This window comes from Salvelinus sp. IW2-2015, linkage group LG32 (assembly GCF_002910315.2).
Source record: "Salvelinus sp. IW2-2015 linkage group LG32, ASM291031v2, whole genome shotgun sequence".
NCBI classification, from domain to species: domain Eukaryota; kingdom Metazoa; phylum Chordata; class Actinopteri; order Salmoniformes; family Salmonidae; genus Salvelinus; species Salvelinus sp. IW2-2015.
This window is the reverse complement of record NC_036871.1, coordinates 17994812-18016073: the sequence shown is the minus strand read 5'-3', so window position 1 is coordinate 18016073 and position 21262 is coordinate 17994812. Positions and strand designations below refer to the sequence as shown.

At 41.0% G+C, this 21262-nt stretch overlaps 2 protein-coding genes across 5 annotated transcripts in view; one reads left to right on the top strand and one right to left on the bottom strand.

Annotated features, from left to right (window-relative positions):
- Positions 1 to 11337, bottom strand: part of LOC111956754 (high affinity 3',5'-cyclic-AMP phosphodiesterase 7A) — a 78897-nt gene extending 67560 nt beyond the window's left edge. For 3 of the 4 annotated variants that reach the window (XM_023977329.2, XM_023977330.2, XM_023977331.2), the window contains exon 1: positions 10868 to 11094. In XM_023977329.2, the coding sequence (XP_023833097.1) occupies positions 10868 to 11005 (138 nt within the window). In that variant the 5' untranslated portion in view covers positions 11006 to 11094. Of the gene's footprint in view, positions 1 to 10867 lie in introns of all 4 variants that reach the window. The other variant, XM_023977328.2, reaches the window with a different exon arrangement.
- A 2436-nt stretch (positions 11338 to 13773) lies between these two features.
- On the top strand, positions 13774 to 21017 carry LOC111957067 (dnaJ homolog subfamily C member 5B). The gene is made up of 5 exons (XM_023977789.1): positions 13774 to 13857; positions 15671 to 15794; positions 19105 to 19318; positions 19476 to 19647; positions 20514 to 21017. Exons 2-5 carry the CDS (start codon positions 15688 to 15690, stop codon positions 20597 to 20599), a joined length of 579 nt encoding a protein of 192 aa, XP_023833557.1. The 5' UTR covers positions 13774 to 13857; positions 15671 to 15687; the 3' UTR covers positions 20600 to 21017.
- The last annotated feature ends 245 nt before the right edge of the window (positions 21018 to 21262 follow it).

Here is a 21262-nt window from a genome sequence, read left to right as displayed (position 1 = left end):
AAACACACAAATGCTTTTTATTTCACCGCAAAAGGTATGCTAATTCGCAAAAAGCGCAGCAAAAGATATAAAATTAATCACTAACGCTTGATACAACTTCATCAGATGACAGTCTTAATACACATCAGTTATAGCAATACACTTAATGTTTTGTTCAAAAATGGTTCATGATTTAGAGCTGCAAACGTGGGTTTATCACATTGTGCAATAAGTAGCAACATTTCCCCACAATGTCCGGAGCGTTATTGGATCATCACCTAAACCTGACGCAAAGAAGCTCATCATAAACTTTACATAAAAACTTGTTGTTGTGCAAATAAAGATACACTAGTTTCTTAATGCAACCGCCCCCGTGTATAGAATTTTTAAATAACTTTACCATAACAAACAGCTGTGCGTTAGTGCGAGACAGCGCTCGCGCAAAACGGCGGAGAATAGGAATCAACAATTTTCCACAGAAATATACAAAATAACATCATAAATGTTCTTACTTTTTGCGTGAGATTCCATCAGAATCTTGGTACAAGGAGTTCCTTGGGTCAGAATAAATGTTTGTTTGGTTTCTAGAATGTCCTTCTTTCTTCATGGTCGAATTCCGCGCACAATGCTAGCACATGTTTGATAAAGTTGCCCATTTTTCTTCGACGCAAAAGAACGGGAACTCCAAACATGTCCAAATAACGTTTGATAACTCTGATAAATCGGGTTGAAAAAAACCTACTTACGAGTTTATTATCACTGTATCAAATAAAAATCAGAGCACGGAGACTTGATCGCACGTGTAACACGAACGCTTAATCAGAAAGACAGATATCGATGGTGCTTCTCCGCGCCTTGGTAGACAAAGGAATTTGCCTGACCCCTCATCAAAAGCTCTTGTTCGACCTCAGATCAAGCTAGACACTGACGCCCTTCACCTTCACTGTCCTGTTGCCACTTAGGAGAGGCGTATGAAGTGCATGCCAATATCGATAAATATAAGGGCAATTGAAATAGGCGAGGCCCTGAAACAGGCCCGTTTTCCGAAGGTTTTTACTTTCTGGCATGGCAAGTTTGCTGCAAAATGAGTTCGTTTTTTACCAACAGACATAATTTCCAAACAGTTTTAGAAACTTCTGAGTGTTTTCTATCCAATAGTAATAATTAATGATCTATCTGTTCTGTAAAAGGAGTAGGCGAAGGCCGTTTCATGGGCACTATTATTTTTCCAAAGTGAAAACACAGCCCCCTATTGGACAAGAATTTAAAGGGAGGCGAGAAATTCCCACCAAATTAACTTTATCAATGGCACACTGCTTAATCCGAATGCCATTCCAGTGACTACCTCATGAAGCTGGTTGAGAAAACGCCAAGAGTGCAAAGCTGTCATCAAGGCAAATGGTGGCTACTTTGAAGAATCTCAAATATAAAATATATTTTGATTTGTTTAACACTTTTTTGGTTACTACATGATTCCATATGTGTCATTTCAGAATTGTGATGTCTTCACTGTTATTCCACAATGTAGAAAATAGTTTTTTTAAAACACATGGAATGAGTAGGTGTGTCCAAACTTTTGACTTGTACTGTAGATATATTCTTTGGGGGGGGGGACTCAGTCAGGGTCTCAATTTCCAAATTTGGTTGTGAATCAGCAGTTTTTCTCTTTCYCTCAAGGTTGCCCATCCCTGACTTAGCTAGAGACAGTACTTGCAATCTAATACTATGTTGTTGTTGCAGAGGACAGACAATGCAATGTACATGTTCAGATGACTGTTTTTCAGTCAGATCAGATGCCTTTGATGTGGTTCAACTATGGACACACAATCACACAGTCACAGGGGCTTTGSCTGTCATGTTTAAACAGGCTCTCTAGTCCTACCCGCATCACTCATACAGCATCATGACACCTCTTGACGTCACTGGCCCATTCAACAGCAGTCTCCTTATCTCCATCTGCATCATCCTGTATTATTCATAAGGTCTAAATATCTGAGCAAAGTTTAGTATGCACACACCTTAGACAGCCATATCTATTAACTACAAGCTAGTCTGAYGAGTAGCCCGGCTGGCTGGCTACATGACTAGACAGCTAAAACAGATTATTCACTTCCACAGCAGATGAYATTCTGGCGTGCTTCTGAAAAAATGCATAGCATCTGCGTCACTGAGCGACTCAGGAAATACCTGGACTGTAATCTTCATTATGCTGTAGCTGTACAGTAAGTCCATTGCAGCGAACGACTCGGTGTTTGAGGTGCCTTGACATTTAAAATCTGAATTGTATCCATCAATCAAGCAGACAGACCAATCAGGTTTATTAGTCTGGGCTATTACTCTAGGGCAAGTAAACCTTGCATTGCTCAGGTTTATCCCATATCAGTTCTAGTGGGCTGGCTGACTCCAGCGATGTAACAAAAATAATGAAGCTAAAAGAGGAGGAAAGTACAGGACAGATGAACTCTCCCTTAGCTTTTGTGTKGCCTGTCCCCAAAACACATGCAGTCTCTAAACTGTAAAAGAAACAAGAGCTAAAACTGTTCTAAGGTGCTTCACAAATTCAAAGTATCCCCATGAATTGTGGCACTTCAGTGTGGAAAGCAGCCTGAGCWTCTCCACAGTCCTTCCAGTGCGTTACCTGTAGTAAATCCAACTTCAGAGGGTGTGTGTGTGTGTGTCTGCACTGGATGGGCCCTTCTCTTAATGGAACAGACCATGAGGTCTGGCTCATGGAGGGCCATAAAAGACAATCAGCAATATAGGGGAAAGACAAACAGTCTGGACTGGAGCATTGTGAGGGGTTCATAAACTAATCACAGACCCTTACTGGCCTCTCACAGAACACAGAGTGATGCAGGGCTGTTAAGCCTGCAGGGGAGTTGGAGGTGAAGTGTGAGGTAAGKACCATCATGTCATATCTACCTCATGAATAGTTCCATTTGCAATCTTATTATGTAAACATATAACAATTTAACYTCACTTTGATCGAGTATGAATATGAAGAGAATAGCTCTAATAACAGAAAACAACTTTATACAATGATGATGTCTCAACTAAAAGAAAGAAACCCCTCAGAAACTTTTAAAGGGATACTTCGGGATTTTGGCCATGAAGCCCTTTATCTACTTCACCAGAGTCAAATTAACTTGTGGATACCATTTTTATGTCTCTGTGTCCAGTATGAAGGAAGTTAGAGGTAGTTTAGCATTAGCGCTAGCATTAGCGCAATGACAGGAAGTCTATGGGTATCGACAGGAAGTCTATGGGTATCTGCATGTTAGCAGCACGGCCGATTAATTAGGGCCAATTTCAAGTTTTCATAACAATCATTAATCTGCATTTTTGGTCGCCGATTATGGTTGATTACATTGCAATCCACGAGGAGACTGCATGGCAGGCTGACCACCTGTTACAAGACTGCAGCAAGGAGCCAAGGTAAGTTGCTAGCTAGCATTAAACTTATAAAAAACAATCAATCTTAACATAATCACTAGTTAACTACACATGGTTGATGACATTACTAGTTTAACTAGCTTGTCCTGCGTTGCATATAATCAATGTGGTGCCTGTTAATTTATCATCGAATCACAGCCTACTTCGCCAAATGGATGATGATTTAACAAAAGCGCTTTCGCGAAAAAAGCACACTCGTTGCACCTTACTATGAACATSAATGCCTTTCTTAAAATCAATACACAAGTATATWTTTTTTAACCTGCATATTTAGTTTTWWAAAAWTWATGTTAGCAGGCAATATTAACTAGGGAAATTGTGTCACTTCTCTTGCGTTCACTGCAAGCAGAGTCAGGGCATACGCAGCAGTTTGGGCCGCCTGGCTCGTTGCGAACTGTGTGAAGACCATTTCTTCCTAACAAAGACCGTAATTCATTTGCCAGAATTTTACATCATTATGGCATGACATTGAAGGTTGTGCAATGTAACAGCAATATTTAGACTTAGAGTTGCCACCCGTTCGATAATATACGGAACGGTTCCGTATTTCACTGAAATCATTTCGAAATGATAGTTTCCGGATTTGACCATATTAATGACCTAAGGCTCGTATTTCTGTGTGTTTATTATATTATAATTAAGTCTATGATTTGATAGTTGATAGAGCAGTCCAACTGAGCGGTGGTTGGCAGCAGCAGGCTCATAAGCATTCATTCAAACAGCACTTTCCTGCGTTTGCCAGCAGCACAGCGCTGTTTATGACTTCAAGCCTATCAACTCCCGAGATTAGGCTGGCAGTACTATAGTGCCTATAAGAACATCCAATAGTCAAAGGCAGAGTTTCTTAAAGTATGGGTCGCGGACCTGTTAATGGTGGCTYGCGACGTAAATGTATAATTATTTCATTAATTACTSGAATTGATTTGGCCAAGTGCAACTGCGCTCTCTGTTTACCAGCGGTCTCTGCTCAGTTTGGTAGCTGGGAGAGGGAGATGCCTGTGTGCTTCGCGGTTTACCTGATCTTTTTTCTGCAGTTTTCTTGAAGATCACTCTGTGACCCACACGCTACAGCGCTATTGTTCAAGCCACTGACTTGTTATTCCCACTCGCCATCACTCACCGCTGTCATGAAATGGACTCATGCTAGCCACAAGTTCTGACTGAGCTCAATCGTCATGAAACGCAAATACAGTGATGACTTTTTGTCTCTTTCATACAAACTTTGAGAAAAAACAAGGAGCGCCCACAATGTGTTTTGTGTGGGGAAGTGCTTAATAACGAGTCTCTCAAAACGAACAAATTAATAAAACAACACATCCTGACCAAACATCCAGGCACAACATGACAGTAAACACAGTTAGTTATTTCAAAACAGGGCAGAATGCTTCAGGAAACAGTGCTTCGAAAGATGAAAAGTAACTAACAAGGCRTTGTTGTCATTTTATAACAGGTGATGATAGGCAGAAATAAGGGAGTACTATCTCTCATAGKAGTAGATGKGAGTTTCTCTTTCAAACAAWCCCCTGGCCTTGTAACGTTACACAGCTAATAGCTAACGTTAGCCAAAGCAAGCTAACTAGCTACTGATAGTGCAACCCTAAGAAACAGTACAGATGAAGATGAAAAATTCAGGCGTACTGTACATTTTACTGTAGAAATTGTTGATAACAAGTCTAGGTTGGAACTGTTGCTGTTACAAGTAATAATTTGTATTCTGAACTGGAATAAACTGATTGAAGCAAGATGCTTTTTGAGATAAACACTCACACAGTTCTGGGTTGCTCATCTGCAGCAGGAAGTGGTCTCCTGCCTGACTGAGAAAGCAGTAGATGTTCTGATCCAGTTTGGCACCACCCTCATAAGTCAGGGTTCTCAAGTACAGAAAAAGCGTCAATGCTGAGCATTACATCAGTGTTGCACTGTCACTAACTGAGCCCAGAATAGACATGCTTGTTGAAAACTTCAACCAGCCACACACCTCTCATTAGGACTGTGTGTATGTGTGTGTGTTTTCTGGTCTACATCTGTGTGATGTGATCAATCAGTTTATTCCAGTTCAGAATAAAAAATATGTATTTTAACAGCAATAGTTCCAACCTAGACTTTCTATCAACAATAATGTATACAGTAAGATGTACAGTAGGCCTGATMATTTTTWATCTGTAGTTACCTAGGGTTGCACGATCAAAAAGCCTTGTGTGTATGTGTTGTTAAACATCTGTGTGATGTGATCAATCCGTTTATTCCAGTTCAGAATTAAATTATTTATTGTAGTTTAACAGCAACAGTTCCAACCTAGACAGGTATGTAAGAGTGTTTTTAATGGGGAAAAATAAACATGAAAAGATTTATGGGTATTTCAGTGTTATTTGTTTTTGTCTATATTGCATTTTTTTAAGCATAAGGGCAATGAAATGTACCAATATTTACGTATAGTTGCATATTTTCCTAAGCTTGGGTTCCAGGAAAACACAGAATTTCTCATTTGGGTCCCAGGCTGAAAAAGTTTAAGAAMCCMTGGTCAAAGGTATATGAWATACAAATGGTATAGAGAGAAATAGTCCTATAATTMCTATWATAACTACAACCTAAAACTTCTTAACTGGGAATATTGAATTCTCATGTTTAAAGGAACCACTAGCATTCACTCTCTATACCATTTGTATTTCATTAACCTTTGAATATTGGATGTTCTAATAGGCACTTTAGTATTGCCAGTGTAACAGTATCGCTTCCATCCCTCTCCTCGCTCCTACCTGGGCACGAACCAGGAACACAACGACAACAGCCACCCTCGAAGCAGCGTTACCCATGCAGAGCAAGGGGAATAACTACTCCAAGTCTCAGAGCCGAGATTGCCAGTTATTGAAACGCTATTAGTCGCGCACCCGCTAACAGAGATAGCATACCGATTTCACATTCGGTTACACCAGCCTAATCCTTGGGGTTGAGTAGGCTTGAAGCACAGCGAAGAGCTTCTGCAAAACGCCAAAAAGTGCTGTGTTGTATGAAGTGTTACGAGCCTGCTGCTGGCCTACCACCGCTCGGTCAGACTGCTCTATCAAATCATAGACTTAGTTATAACATAATAACACAGCAGAAATACGAGCTTTAGGTCATTAATATTGTCGAATCCGGAAACTATTATCTCGAAACAAGACGTTTATTCTTCAGTGAAATACAGAACCGTTCCGGATTTTATCTAACGGGGTGGCATCCATAAGTCTAAATAATCCTGTTACATTGCAACAACCTTCAAGTTATGTCATTATTATGTGAAAATTCTGGCAAATTAGGCGCCCAAACGTGTGCATATACACTGATCTGCGTGCAATGAACCACCAGAAGATGACACAATTTTCAACCTGGTAAATTGCCTGCAAACCTGGATTTCTTTTAGCTAATAAGCAGGTTTAAATAATATACTTCGTTGTACTGATTTTAAGAAAGGCATTTGATGTTATGGTTAGAGTACACATTGAGGCAACGATACGCACCGCATCGATTAATATGCAACGCAGGACACGCTCAGAGCTCAACACTAGTAATATCATCAACCATGTGTAGTTAACTAGTGATTATGATTGATTGATTGATTGTTTTTTATAAGATAAGTTTAATGCTAGCTAGCAACTTACCTTGGCTTCTACTGCATTCGCGTAACAGGCAGGCTCCTCGTGGAGTGCAATGTAATCAGGTGGTTAGAGYGTTGGACTAGTTAACTGTAAGGTTGCAAGATTGAATCCCCCGAGCTGACATGGTAAAAATCTGTCGTTTTGCCCCTGAACGAGGCAGTTAACCCACCGTTCCTAGGCCGTCATTGAAAATAAGAATGTGTTCTTAACTGACTTGCCTAGTTAAATGAAGATTAAATAAAGGTGTAAAAATATATATATTATTTTTTTAATCGGCCAAACCGGTGTCCAAAAATACCGATTTCCGATTGTTATGAAAACTTGAAATCSGACCTAATTAATCGGCCATTCCGATTAATCGGTCGACCTCTAGTCTCGACCCCCTGGGTCGCTCCCAGGTGGTGAAGGTAGGAAACAAAATCTCCACTCCGCTGATCCTCAACACTAAGGCYCCACAAGGGTGCCTTCTCAGCCCTCTTCTGTACTCCCTGTTCACCCATGACTGCGTGGCCATGCACGCCTCCAACTCAATCATCAAGTTTGCAGACGACTCTACAGTAGTAGGCTTGATTACCAACARCGAYAAGACAGCCTACATGGAGGAGGTGAGGCCCTCGGAGTGTGGTGTCCAGAAAATAACCTCTCACTCAATGTCAGCAAAACAAAATARATGATCGTGGACTTCAGGAAAAAGCAAAGGAAGCACCCCCCTATCCACATCAACAGGACAGCAGTGKAGAAGGTGGAACGTCTTAAGTTCCTCGGTGTACATATCACCGACAAACTGAAATGATCCACGCACACAGACCGTGTGGTGAAGAAGGCACAACAGCGCCTCTTCAACCTCAGGAGGCTGAAAAAATGTGGCTTGTCACCGAAAACCCTCACTAACTTATACAWTTGAGAGCATCCTTTCGGGMTGTATCACCGCCTGGTACGGCAACTGCACCGCACACAACCACAGGGCTCTCCAGAGGGTGGTGCGTTCTGCACAACGCATCACCATGGGCAAACTACCTGCCCTCCAGGACACCTACAACACCTGATATCACAGGAAGGCAAAAAAGATAATCAAGGACAATAACCACCCGAGCCACTACCTGTTCACCCCGCTTCCATCCAGAAGGTCAGCACAGGTGCATCAAAGCTGGGACAGAGAGATTGAAAAACARCTTCTATCTCAAGGCCATCAGATTGTTAAACAGCCACCACTAGCACAGAGAGGTGGCTGCCTACCTACAGACTTGATATCAATGGCCACTTTAATAAATGGATCACTAGTCACTTTTATAATGCCACTTTAAGAATGTTTAAATATCTTGCATGACTCATCTCATATGTACAGTTGAAGTCGGAAGTTTACATACACCTTAGACAAATACATTTAAACTCAGTTTTTCACAATTCCTGACATTTAATCCAGTAAAAATTCCCTGTTAGGTCATTAGGATCACCACTTTTATTTTAAGAAAACATTCCCAGTGGGTCAGAAGTTACATACACTCAATTAGTATTTGGTAGCATTGCCTTTAAATTGTTTAACTTGGGTCAAATGTTTCAGTTAGCCTTCCACCAAGCTTCCCACAATAAGTTGGGTGAATTTTGGCCCATTCCTCCTGACAGAGCTGGTGTAACTGAGTCAGGTTTGTAGGCATCCTTGCTCGCACACGCTTTTTCAGTTCTGCCCACAAATTTTCTAAGGATTGAAGTCAGGGCTTGTGATGGCCACTCCAATACCTTGACTTTGTTGGCCTTAAGCCATTTTGCCACAACTTTGAAAGTATGCTTGGGTCATTGTCCATTTGGAAGACCCAAGCTCTAACTTCCTGACTGATGTCTTGAGATGTTGCTTCAATATATCTACTAATTTTCCTACCTCATGATGCCATCTATTTTGTGAAGTGCACAGTAAGCTCCGCAGCAAAGCACCCCCACAACATGATGCTGCCACCACCGTGCTTCACAGTTAGGATGTGTTTTTCGGCTTGCATGCATCCCCCTTTTTCTTCCAAACATAACAATGGTCATTTATGGCCAAACAGTTATATTTTTGTTTCATCAGACCAGAGGACATTTCCCCAAAAAGTACAATCTTTGTCCCCATGTGCAGTTGCAAACCGTAGTCTGGATTTTTATGGCAGTTTTGGAGCAGTGGCTTCTTCCTTGCTGAGCGGCCTCTCAGGTTATGTCGATATAGAACTCGTTTTACTGTGGATATAGATACCTTTGTACCTGTTTCCTCCAGCATCTTCACAATGTCCTTTGCTGTTGTTCTGGTGATTACTTCAAAATACGTTCATCTCTAGGAGACAAACGCGTCTCCTTCCTGAGCGGTATGATGGCTGCGTGGTGCCACGGTGTTTATACTTGCATACTATTGTTTGTACAGATGAACGTGGTACCTTCAGGCATTTGGAAATTGCTCCCAAGGCTGAACCAGACTTGTGGAGGTCTACACATTTGTTCTGAGGTCTTGGCTGATTTCTTTTGATTTTTCATGATGTCAAGCAAAGAGGCACTGAGTTTGAAGGTAGGCCTTGAAATACACCACAGATACACCTCCAATTGACTCAAATATTGTCAATTAGCCTCAGAAGCTTCTAAAGCATGACATCATTTTCTGGAATTTTCCAAGCTGTTTAAAGGCACAGTCAGCTTAGTGTATGTAAACTTCTGACACACTGGAATTGTGAAACATATAAGTGAAATAATCTGTCTGTAAACAATTGTTGGAAAAATTACTTGTGTTATGCACAAAGTAGATGTCCTAACCGACTTTCCAAAACTATAGTTGTTAAGATGAAATTTATGGAGTGGTTGAAAAACAAGTTTTAATGACTCCAACCTAAGTGTACGTAAACTTCCGACTGTATATACTGTATCCTTCAATATCTATTCTATTGTATATACTGTCTATTGCATCTTAGCCGCTCTGTCACTGGTCATCCATATATTTTATACTTATATATTCTCATCCCATTCCTTTTCTAGATTGTGTGTATTAGGTTTTGTTGTGGAATTTGTTAGATATTTGGTTTTGTTGTGAAGTTGTTAGATACTGATGCACTGTCGGATCTAGAAGCATAAGCATTTCGCTACATCCGCAATAACATCTGCTAACCATGTGTATGTGACCAATAAAATTTGATTTGGACTAGTTAAAAAGTTTACTTTGCCATCTTTACAAGTTATCCAGAGCTGTTGGAGCCATACAGAAACACTTGTCAAAAACTGTCTTGAACGCATGGCATGAAAAACAAGGCCTCTACTGTGCAATGTTGTCAACAGCCCAGACCAGAATACATGGAATATTGTGGTTCACTTTGAGACAGATGAGCTGTTTTGGTTCACTTCAATCAGCTTTAATGGATCAAAACCTCTTTGCAATACAGATAAGGAGAGCTTAAAACATTAGTACAATAATATCACGGTAATGTTTTCATTGGTCACATTATTGGGGCTGAGGGTTGTTTTACCCAGGTCAAGTCAGGCATCTCACTGATCTAAGAGACTATGATAAAGATTTATAAAGATGACAGATCAGTCCACTGTGAGCATTCCTGTGGAAGGGTCAACTTGATCAATATGATGCGACAACAATTGTGATAACAATTAATTTGGTGGGCCACTAAAAATGTAAACAGATAAAGGAATATGGCTTCTTTGTTTCCATCAAAATATATAACTATACAAATATTTCCTGGCAGTAAGCACAACCCCAACCTTGATTTGATAGCTGAAAATGAAAGCATCAAATTGTTTTTGTTTATTCCCCAGATTGCTATTTCCCTTGCTCTTACCTTGGCCAGCTGTCTTGGGGCAGGTCCACCAAAAAAATAAGAATTGGAGCTGAAGCTAATGGCTCCCCTGCGGCTGAGAACATGTTTAGGAACCGGCCTGTCTAGAGGCAAAACCGGTAACTGATAACATACTTCCATTGAACAGTCAATGCTCGGTCCAGCTCAAATTGCAATAAAAAAGCAACATAAAACGCATATAAAAATGTGCATTTAAGCTGCTGGCACAACTRAAAATGTGGTAATTCCAATAACAGTTCCACTTCCCTTTATTTGAGTCGAATAGATTTATTGAGTGTAGAAGAAATGGGTTGTTCTCTKTTTTTATGCATCAAACTTGCACGTCACGTTATCGATAGCAATCCAACTGCTCTAATATTGTGTTCCAATATCCATATTTTATCCATTTGGATTTTTCACCATTATTCCCCTACTGAACTCAAATCCGGGCCTGAAAACGGAAAGGCCTCTTTCTTTTTGGTATCTCTGTAATAAATTGCTTCCTCATATTTAACAATATATATATATCCTTGTTTAATGGGGACTGTGCACGCCAAAGCAATCAAAACCAGACGATGAAAACGTAGACGGAAAAAGTATTCCGAAAATAARAGCCTTCATCTACAATGTTATATAAAAAGGATATGTACAACTAAATGTGTATTTATTCTGTCCCTGCTTGAAGTGGTGGTAGAGAAAGTATTCTGCACGCATTCAGTCCATTTTCACCGCGTTGCTGGCATAGATTACCGTAGCGCACAGACTGTCCATGTAGCAACACGGGGTTAATATGGGTTCTTCATGACCGTACACTCCGAAACAAATAWTTTACCATGGGTCCAATAATTAACAGTAACAACAAAGGCTACAACGCCACCGGAGTCCGTGTATTTCCTTTCGCTGACTCTACCCTCTTCCCAAACATAAATTCCCACCAGAGGTAGGTGGAGCTGTCGACTATCTAATACGCCCTGTCTGAAACGTCCAATTGGATTTATCTATGGGATGTTACCCTSTTTGTGATTGGATGTATAGGAACTGCTCATATAATACATAGAAGTCTATTGGCAGCATGAAAAGCGCAGCGCTCTCTCGTCCCATTTTGTCACTGTAGTACGGTGGTTCCCAACCAGGGGTACTCGGACCCCGTATTTGATTGTGTAGGTCTTGTTTGTTTACTTACTATCACAGATTATCCTATCCCCAGATGACCCTGTCACAGATATAATGCATTTATACGCTACATAGGTTTTCTTATATTAAAATACCAATTGTACAGTGTAAACTATTTATTTATTTAACCTTTATTTAACCAGGCACGTCAGTTAAGAACAAATTCTTATTTACAATGACTGCCTACCCTGGCCAAACCCTATTCAGGACGACGCTGAGCCAATTGTGCACAGCCCTAAACTACAGGTAACATGATTAGTGGATTATTGCAGAGATAACTGCTGTATCAGTGGAGAACAGAATGTAAATGTGGCTTACTTTGTCATGATATGTATAGACCTACTTTGGAAGAAATCTAAATCAGTTACATGTTAGTCTGGACACATTTTAGTTGAAAACTATTGTTTTTACTTGATGTGTATCTTTATTGCATTGTTGTTCTACATTGTTCAGATTCTAAAGGAAGTCTAGAGGACAGCCTAGATGGAGTAGGGGTGAGGAGTATAGGCAAACCTTCTTAAAGGGGCAATCCGCAGATTAATCAATAACAAAGCGGACACCCCACCTCTGTTTTGGTAAAAAGCTGAGGGATGAGCCTGGAGAAATGTAACCATTCTTAAATTCATAGACAGAGCTATTGATGCAAGGACTGACCATCCAATATATCAAAATTATAGTTTTAAATGTGTTGAGGCTATACAGGGTTTGTTTACATTTAAATTGTTTACAAACATTGGAGTAAAACAAGCTTATATTTAGGGTTCTGMTGGGGTACGACAGTTGAACTAAGCTCATGAGTCATGTATAAGTTATATTTTTCAAGATTCCCGAGTGGCGCAGCGGTCTATGGCACTGCATCTCAGTGCTAGAGGTGTCACTGCAGACCCTGGTTAGATTCCAGGCTGTATCACAACCGGCCTTGATTGAGAGWCCCATAGGGCACAATTGGCCCAGCATCGTCCGGGTTTGGCCGGGGTAGGCCGTCATTGTAAATCAGAATGTGTCCTTAACTGACTTGCCTAGATAAATAAAGGTTAAATAAATAAACAAAAAAATCTATGAGTATATATAATAAATTCATAAATCCAGACATGGATGTGGCAACTGCAGAWTGGCCCTTTAAACAAATATGTCATTTGCAGAGAGTAATTTGACTGAAGCCCTTAACACAGGAWACATGCCTGACAGAACATTAAAAACGTTGTCCCCTTCCTAAATGGCACCCTATCTCCTATATAGTGTACTACTTCTGACCCCTGGACTTCGAGAGAGAGAAAAAGCCTCATCAAACCATGAGCTCATGATAGGACAGGGGAGGTGTTATTTGGTAAAGTAACGTTGTGCTAGTCATGCATGGGAGCTCCAGGCCAGCAAAGGCAAGCTATGGGGMAAGGATTTACATCTGCAGCTAAACTAAGGTACAGTGCTGATGCTGCAACATGAACTCACCACATACAGTACAGACCTTATGGCAGCTAGCTTGTATCAAGACAGATAGAGGAATCAAAGAGAAAAATAACACCAACCTTGTAGGTACTCCATTTCACAAGCAAAATGTTGTTGCACATTTTTAAGGATTCTTTAAATGGATGTAAGATGTGTTTACACTAATACACTTTTCTACATCATTTCATGTTCTCTATGATTGTAACTGAAGCTTTACTACACCTATTATTCCAACGGCCAAGTAAAAGGGTATTCATTTCAATTAATGACTTCCCCAACACAGTGTTTTCACCACAGACTAGTCCCAGCGTAGACATGCTTTTCGTCAGCGGGACCCTTGAGGAGCCAGCCAGGAAGCGACTAATACAGCACAGGTGAGTCTTCCATCTGGGTGTTTCCCAGGAGGCCCACACTCGTGTGTTTGTTTGTTTCTGTCTGTCTGTCTGTCTGTCTGTCTGTCTGTCTGTCTGTCTGTCTGTCTGTCTGTCTGTCTGTCTGTTTGTGTCTGTACTGAATGCTCAGTCACCACCATCACATGTCATCCCACAGGGAGGAGTCCAAATAACAATTATGTCTCAGAGATTAGCAGAGGTGACCTCTAATCAGAATCAATGACAGGGTTTTTTTTTCTCCCAAACTGTCAGAGGACAGTTCATAAAACAGGAAGGACTAACTATTCACTCCTCCTGCCATATGTTCACTTTATCAGCCATATGTGTTCTCATCAAATCTGATACTTTATATGTCAAATCAAATCAAAACACATCTTATTTGTCACATGCGCAGAATACCGTKAAATGCTTACTTACAAGCCCTTAAAAACAATGCAGTTTTAAGAAAAATAAGAGTTAAGAAAAAAAAGTACAAAATAAACTAAAGTAAATAAGTTACACAATAAAACAACAATAACAACAACTGGGGTACCAGGACTGAGTCAATGTGTGGGGTTACAGGTTAGTCCAGGTAATTAAGGTAATATGTACATGTAGGGAGGGGTAAAGTGACTATGCATAGATAATAAACAGAGAGTAGCAGCAGCGTCAATGCAAATAGTCTGGGTAGCTATTTGAGTAATTGTTCAGCAGTCTTATGGTTTTGGGGTAGAAGCTGTTAAGATGTAACTGGCATTGCATTATATGTACAACGTTATGGCATTACAATTTTAAAAAATCCAAGTTCTTCAGTGCCTCCAGACTGCAGTACTGTAACAATACACAAAACATTCCTGTGAGTTTGTCACCACCCTGCGATGAAAATATGCTATTACATAAAACAGTGACAGTAAGCTACAACAAACCTTTGCAAACTGGAAAAAAGTTGTATTCACAACTATCCTCCCCTACCCATTTCCATGAACTACTGTATGTGGCACTATTTCCTATGATATTGTGAATGTAGGCCCTACCTTAAAATATTTTCATTTTGAACAGAAATCACAATATTTTTCCTCAATAAGAGTTACAAATTTGTTCACTACATCATAAATAACCATTGTACACATAATCACTTGATGGTGTGATCTTTGGGTGGTCAAAACACCTGTTCAACTTGAGATGATAACTTGAAAAGTAAACCTGTCATGTGAACTTCATGTCAACATAAACCTCTTGTTTTAYCAACCAGATACAGAAACTATGAAGTCATCTCTCCATATTGATTCTCGACCCCCAGTCCCTAGTCATAGTGATTCTAAAGAAGAGCCCTCTCCAGCATCTTGCCCTCTGTTCTCTCAGACCCCTACCCAGGAGTTGTCATGCCTACATTGTCACACAATTCAAGCAGCAGACTGTGTTGGCTGAAACCTGATCAAGGCTACACAGGAGTGTATAGCAGGCCCATTGGTGGCCTGTGAAACTCAAGCCCTCTAGTTTCTGAATGTTTTATTTCACCGCGTMTCAGGTTTAGTCTGACAAACAGTAGCTAGCAGTCCACTGCAACTCCATCATTACCATACACCTCACCAGGTAGACAGAGGACTTTAACTGAGGACTTTAATACTGTAACGAAATAAGATGGCTACTGCAGCATAATATTAGAACAAGGAAGCCAGGTATCTATTTTGTGCCTTTGGATGATAATTTCTTGATTGTGCATTTCTTTGCTGTCAAATATGAGTTCCATGGTTTGACTGAGTGTATTTTTTAAATAGTTGTATTGGTTTGAATCTAATTGACCCTCTTTCTCCAGCAGGTAATGGTTGTAGGATGTCTGAACCAAGGCAGCGCTCTCTGTCCACCTCAGGGGAGTCTCTGTATCAAGTTCTGGGGCTAGAGAAAGGCTGTAACCATGATGACATCAAGAAGTCCTACAGGTGGGAATTGACAACAAAGGCACCAGCAGTTCACAATGATCAATCAATCAATCAATCTATCTATCTATCTATCTATCTATCTATCTATCTATCTATCTATCTATCTATCTATCTATATATATCACATCTACACTGACTGTACAAAGCATTAAGAAGAAAATAAAATAACATTTGTCACATGCGTCGAATACAACAGGTGTCGACCTTAAAATKAAATGCTTACTTACAAGCCTTTAACCAACAATGCAGTTCAAGAAATAGAGTCAAGAAAATATTTACTAAATAAACAAAGGTAAAGAATCAAATTAAAAGTAACAATAAAATAACAATAACGAGGCTATATACAGAGGGTACCGGTACCGAGTCAATGTGCGGGGTTACAGGTTAGTCGRGGTAATTTGTACATGTAGGTAGGGGTAAAGTGACTATGGGGGTTAGGGTAATTAAATAGTCCGGGTGGCCATTTGATTAATTGTTCAGCGGTCTTATGGCTTGGGGGTAGAAGCTGTTAAGGAGCCTTTTGGACCTAGACTTGGCGCTCCGGTACCACTTGCTGTGCGGTAGCAGAGAGAACAGTCTATGACTAGGGTGGCTGTAGTCTTTGACAATTTTATGAGCCTTCCTCTGACACTGCCTAGTTTACAGGTMCTGGATGGCAGGAAGCTTGGCCCCAGCGATGTACTGGGCCGTACTCACTACCCTGTGTAGCGCCTTCTGGTCGGATGCCGAGCAGTTGCCATACCAGGTGGTGATGCAACCAGTCAGGATGCTCTCGATGGTGCAGCTGTAGAACTTTTTGAGGATCTGGGGACCCATGCCAAATCTTTTCAGTCWMCTGAGGGGGAAAAGGTGTTGTTGTGCCCTCTTCACGACTGTCTTGGTGTGTTTGGACCATGATAGTTTGTTGGTGATGTGGACGCCAAGAAACTTGAAACTCTCGACCCGGTCCACTACAGCCCCGTCGATGTGAATGGGGGCGCGTTCGGCCCTCCTTTTCCTGTAGTCCACAATCACTATCTATCACATCTATGTCTATCACTATCATATCACTATCTTTCACTATCATATCTATCACATCTAAATCTATCACTATGACATCGACACTCAGTGGCCAGTGTATTAGGTACACCACCCTGTTCACGAAAATGGTTAGCTTCTACAGACAGTGAGTCACATGGCTGTGGCTTGCTATGCAAAACAGGCAGACAAGCATTCAGTTTCTGTAAGATTGAACGTTAAAATGGTCAAAAYGAGTGACCTAAGCGACTTTGAGCGTGGTATGATCATCGGTGCCAGGCGTGCTGCTTYCATTATCTCAGAAACGTCCGGCCTCCTGGGCTTTTCTCGCACGACAGTGTCTAGSGTTTACAGAGAATGGTGAGACAAACAAAAAACATCCAGTCAGCGGCAGTCCTGTTGGGCGAGTACAGCTTGGTGATGAGAGATCGAAGAAGAATGGCAAGAATCGTGCAAGATAACAAGCAGGCCACAAACAGGCAAATAACAGTGGTGTGCAGAACGGCATCTCGAAGCGCACAACTCGTCGGTCCTTGTCGAAGATGGGCTACTGCAGCAGACGAACACACTAGGATCCACTCCTATCAGATAAAAACAAAAAGAAGCAGCTCCAGTGGGCACTCGATCACCAACACTGGACAACTGAGRAGTGGAAAAACATTGCCTAGTCCGACGAATCTCATTTCCTGTTGCGTCAAGCTGATGGCAGAGTCAGGATTTGGTGTAAGTTGCATAAGTCCATGGCCCCATCCTGCCTGGTGTCAACGGTACAGGCTGGTGGCGGTGATGTAATGGTGTGGTTCATGTATTCCTGGCACACGTTAGGTCCCTTGATACCAATTGAGCAACTTTTCCATCCCACAAAGAATTCTGGTTGTTCTGGAGGCAAAAGGGGGTCCAACCTAGGGTGTACCCAATAAACTATCACATCTACACTGAGTATTAAGAACACCTGTTCTTTCCATGACAGACTGACCAGGTGAATCCAGGTGAAATCTATGATCCCTTATTGATGTCRCTTGTTAAATCCTCTTCAATCAATGTAGATTAGGAGGAGGAGACAGATTAAAGAAGGGTTTTTAAGCCCTGAGACAATAGACATGGATTGTGTGAATGTGAATAGACAGAAAGATGTAAGCACCATTGAAAAAATTTTGGTAGTAGGTGCCAAGCGCACCGGTTTGTGACAATAACTGCAACGCTGCTGGGTTTTTCACGCTCAACAGTTTCCCGTGTGAATCAAGAAAGGTCCACCACCCAAAGGACATCCAGCCAACTTGACACAACTGTGGGAATCATTGGAGTCAACATGGGCCAGCTTCCCTGTGGAATGCTGTCGACACCTTGTARAGTCCATGCCCCAACGAATTGAGGCTGTTCTTAGGGCAAAAGGGGGGTTGCAACTGAATATTAGGAAGGTGTTCTTAATGTTTTGTACACTCAGTGTATATGTATCATATACTGTATTCCACATGAGATGTTGGGAAGAAATTATGTTATACTGTAGACACTTGTACCAGGATGAATCACATTTTCCATTGCAGTGCTAGGAATATGGAACCAAATATTACACTTTTAACTAAATGTAGTACACTGTTAGTGAAATTGTCCAAATACTTATGACAACTTCAAATTGGGGTCTATATACATAAAGTTCTTTCATTTCTAAACGGTAAAACCGATATGTACGAACATACCCTCAAATTAAAGTTGACATTCTGTGATGTCGCTTCATAAAAAATGCTGGAGTATAGAGCCAAATTAAAAGTGTTATCTTCACTGTCCAAATAAATACATAGGGGAGTGTATGTGTTATGCCCCTATGACCTATTTTGTTGGAAATGGTTGCTGACATGCCATTAATAAATGCAGACACGAATAACCCCTAATGATATTCATGTTTTATATTCTCTGAACTATATCTTGAATGAATTAGCCATTTTTATGAACATCACTATCTCTGAAGTAGTTTATAAAACAAAAAAATACATTTTCACAGCATGTTCGCTCACCTCATCAGACACCACATCTCCTCTGTGTTGTCTTCTGCCAGACACTAGATGGGGGCAGTGGATCAAATGGTACATTAACTAACCTATACAAACAAGTGTGTCTAGATATGTCAATGAAATACCAGCCAGAGAGCGGGCATAGAGCCTCTATCTTTGCACATTATCTCTCATCCAGTTTCTGAAACCACAAGCGAGAGGTTCACCAAGTTCTGCTGTCCATTTTCTACCCTGATTTTTGATATTATTGTGTGTTCATTGATTTACTTTTGAATGTCTTTCAGGAAATTAGCTCTGAGGTACCACCCGGACAAGAACCCTGACAACCCAGAGACGGCAGAGAAATTCAAGGAGCTCAACAGCGCCAATTCCATTCTGTCAGACGTCACAAAGAGAAACATCTATGACAGCTACGGCTCCCTTGGCCTTTACGTGGCCCAGCAGTTTGGAGAGGAGAATGTCAACACCTACTTCATGCTGTCTACCTGGTGGGCTAAGGTGAGCTTTCACAATCATATGGAATCCCTGGATTGTTTTATTGTGCATGGAGGGGAAAGATTGGTGCGAGCTGCTGCGCTTGTGTTTGAGTCTGTCTGCGTGAGTGCGTGCATGTTTTTGTGTTGTGTTAACCTATAGTATATCTCTCTCCTGTCAGGGTCTCTTTGCCTTGTGTGGCGTGATAACGGGGTGCTACTGCTGCTGCTGCCTGTGCTGCTGCTGTAACTGCTGCTGTGGGAAGCTGAAGCCCATGCACCCCGCAGAGGGAACAGACAGCTTTGTCTCCCCTGAAGACCTGGAGGAGGAGATCCAGTACGACATGGAGACTGGTGAGGGAACACACACACACATGCACACACACACACACACACACACATACACCCATAAGCACACACAGGCTCACACACACAAGCATTTCACACTTGAGGAGGGCAAGAGGCAAAGGGAACAACAACTCATATAGTTAAAGTGTACGGCTTGCAAGCACCAGTAGACAGATGGTCCCGTCACACCACTAACACACTTCACAAGAAGGAACTGATGACCAATGCCCACACGGTAAGGTGAGCTTACTTTACACCAACATGGAGGGAAGTGAAAGTTCATGACTACCGCCCACATACACAACAATGTGTGACCARACTTAAGAAACTCACAGCTACCCTTGCCGCTACGATTTCAACAGCACAATATTCATATAACATCCACTTAGGTAAGCTGATGGAGAAAAAAATCCCTGTTTATAAATTACAATTCTCACTGTGAATGTTAGTTTATGACATGTTCAAAAATGTATGGGAAGCAGTGTAGCCAGATAAATAGCTAATTATTTTCGACAACTCGTGAAGTGAAGGAGCAATTATGTACAATGTGTAAATGTCTCCGCGGTTTCAACAACAAGTAGATGTGCTAGATTTGTGTTGATGCGATACATCCTTCTTGTGCCAGTCAGAACCATTTCCTATAACCTCTTAGGAAAATAATAGATGAACAAATCATTTCTAAACATACCTTTACATCTTCTGCAAACAACAAACAAACTWAACATACCGTTAAATAGCAAAGTTTAACATCAGTGTATCCCTGAACAGAATGAGAGAAAATACCACAAKAAGAAGGACAAATGTATCTATGCTGATCATCTGACATTGTAGGGATTTTCTGTGTCGTTATTCACACTGTTGTCTAATCCTAGATGTGGACACTCCGGTTGTGCACCAGCCAACTAATTCCAGTGAGAAGACACAGTTGATTGGGGATGGRCACCGAAGCTACACCTGAACTTGGATGTCTATAAACAGTAGCGGCACTAGACTACATAAACACTACACAGCCTATTTCTATGTCAATGGCTGTTCCCACACTCAAACCCAATTSCATTGTCTGGAAATCAGTGCTTTTGGTTCTTTTTATTCACTTTTCTTGATTTCAGTTTTGGGGTTTTCATTGGATGTAGTTGATGTCATTGTTCCCCTGSAAAACCAATCCACCATCTCCATTCACTGAACTAAACACTCTGGAGTGCATTGGTTTGACTTGTCACCTACAGTACACTACAGACAGCTCAGTGTGGAAAGATTACGTGTATGTATAAAACACAACTAAAGTATTTGGTCGAAATTAAATGTATGATTTTATCTATCTATACAGTCAACATGAAATGGTATCTGATTATTTTGGTATGAGTGTGGTATATATTTGTTTTAAGTCTTCATCCTGAGGAAAGGTTCTGAGTCAGTGGGACTGCGGTATTACTTACAGTATCAGCGTAGTGTAATTACTTAATTTATTTTTAAAATTAGGCGACCAGTGTTCCGCAATAGATCATGTTTGTCATTGGCAGGTGGACTGGAGTCTTTTAACATTGATTTCAATCATTTCGTAGATGTAGGCTAACTTGCATGTTTTCCACAAAAGCATTCTTGCATTATAGTGCAGTTTTTT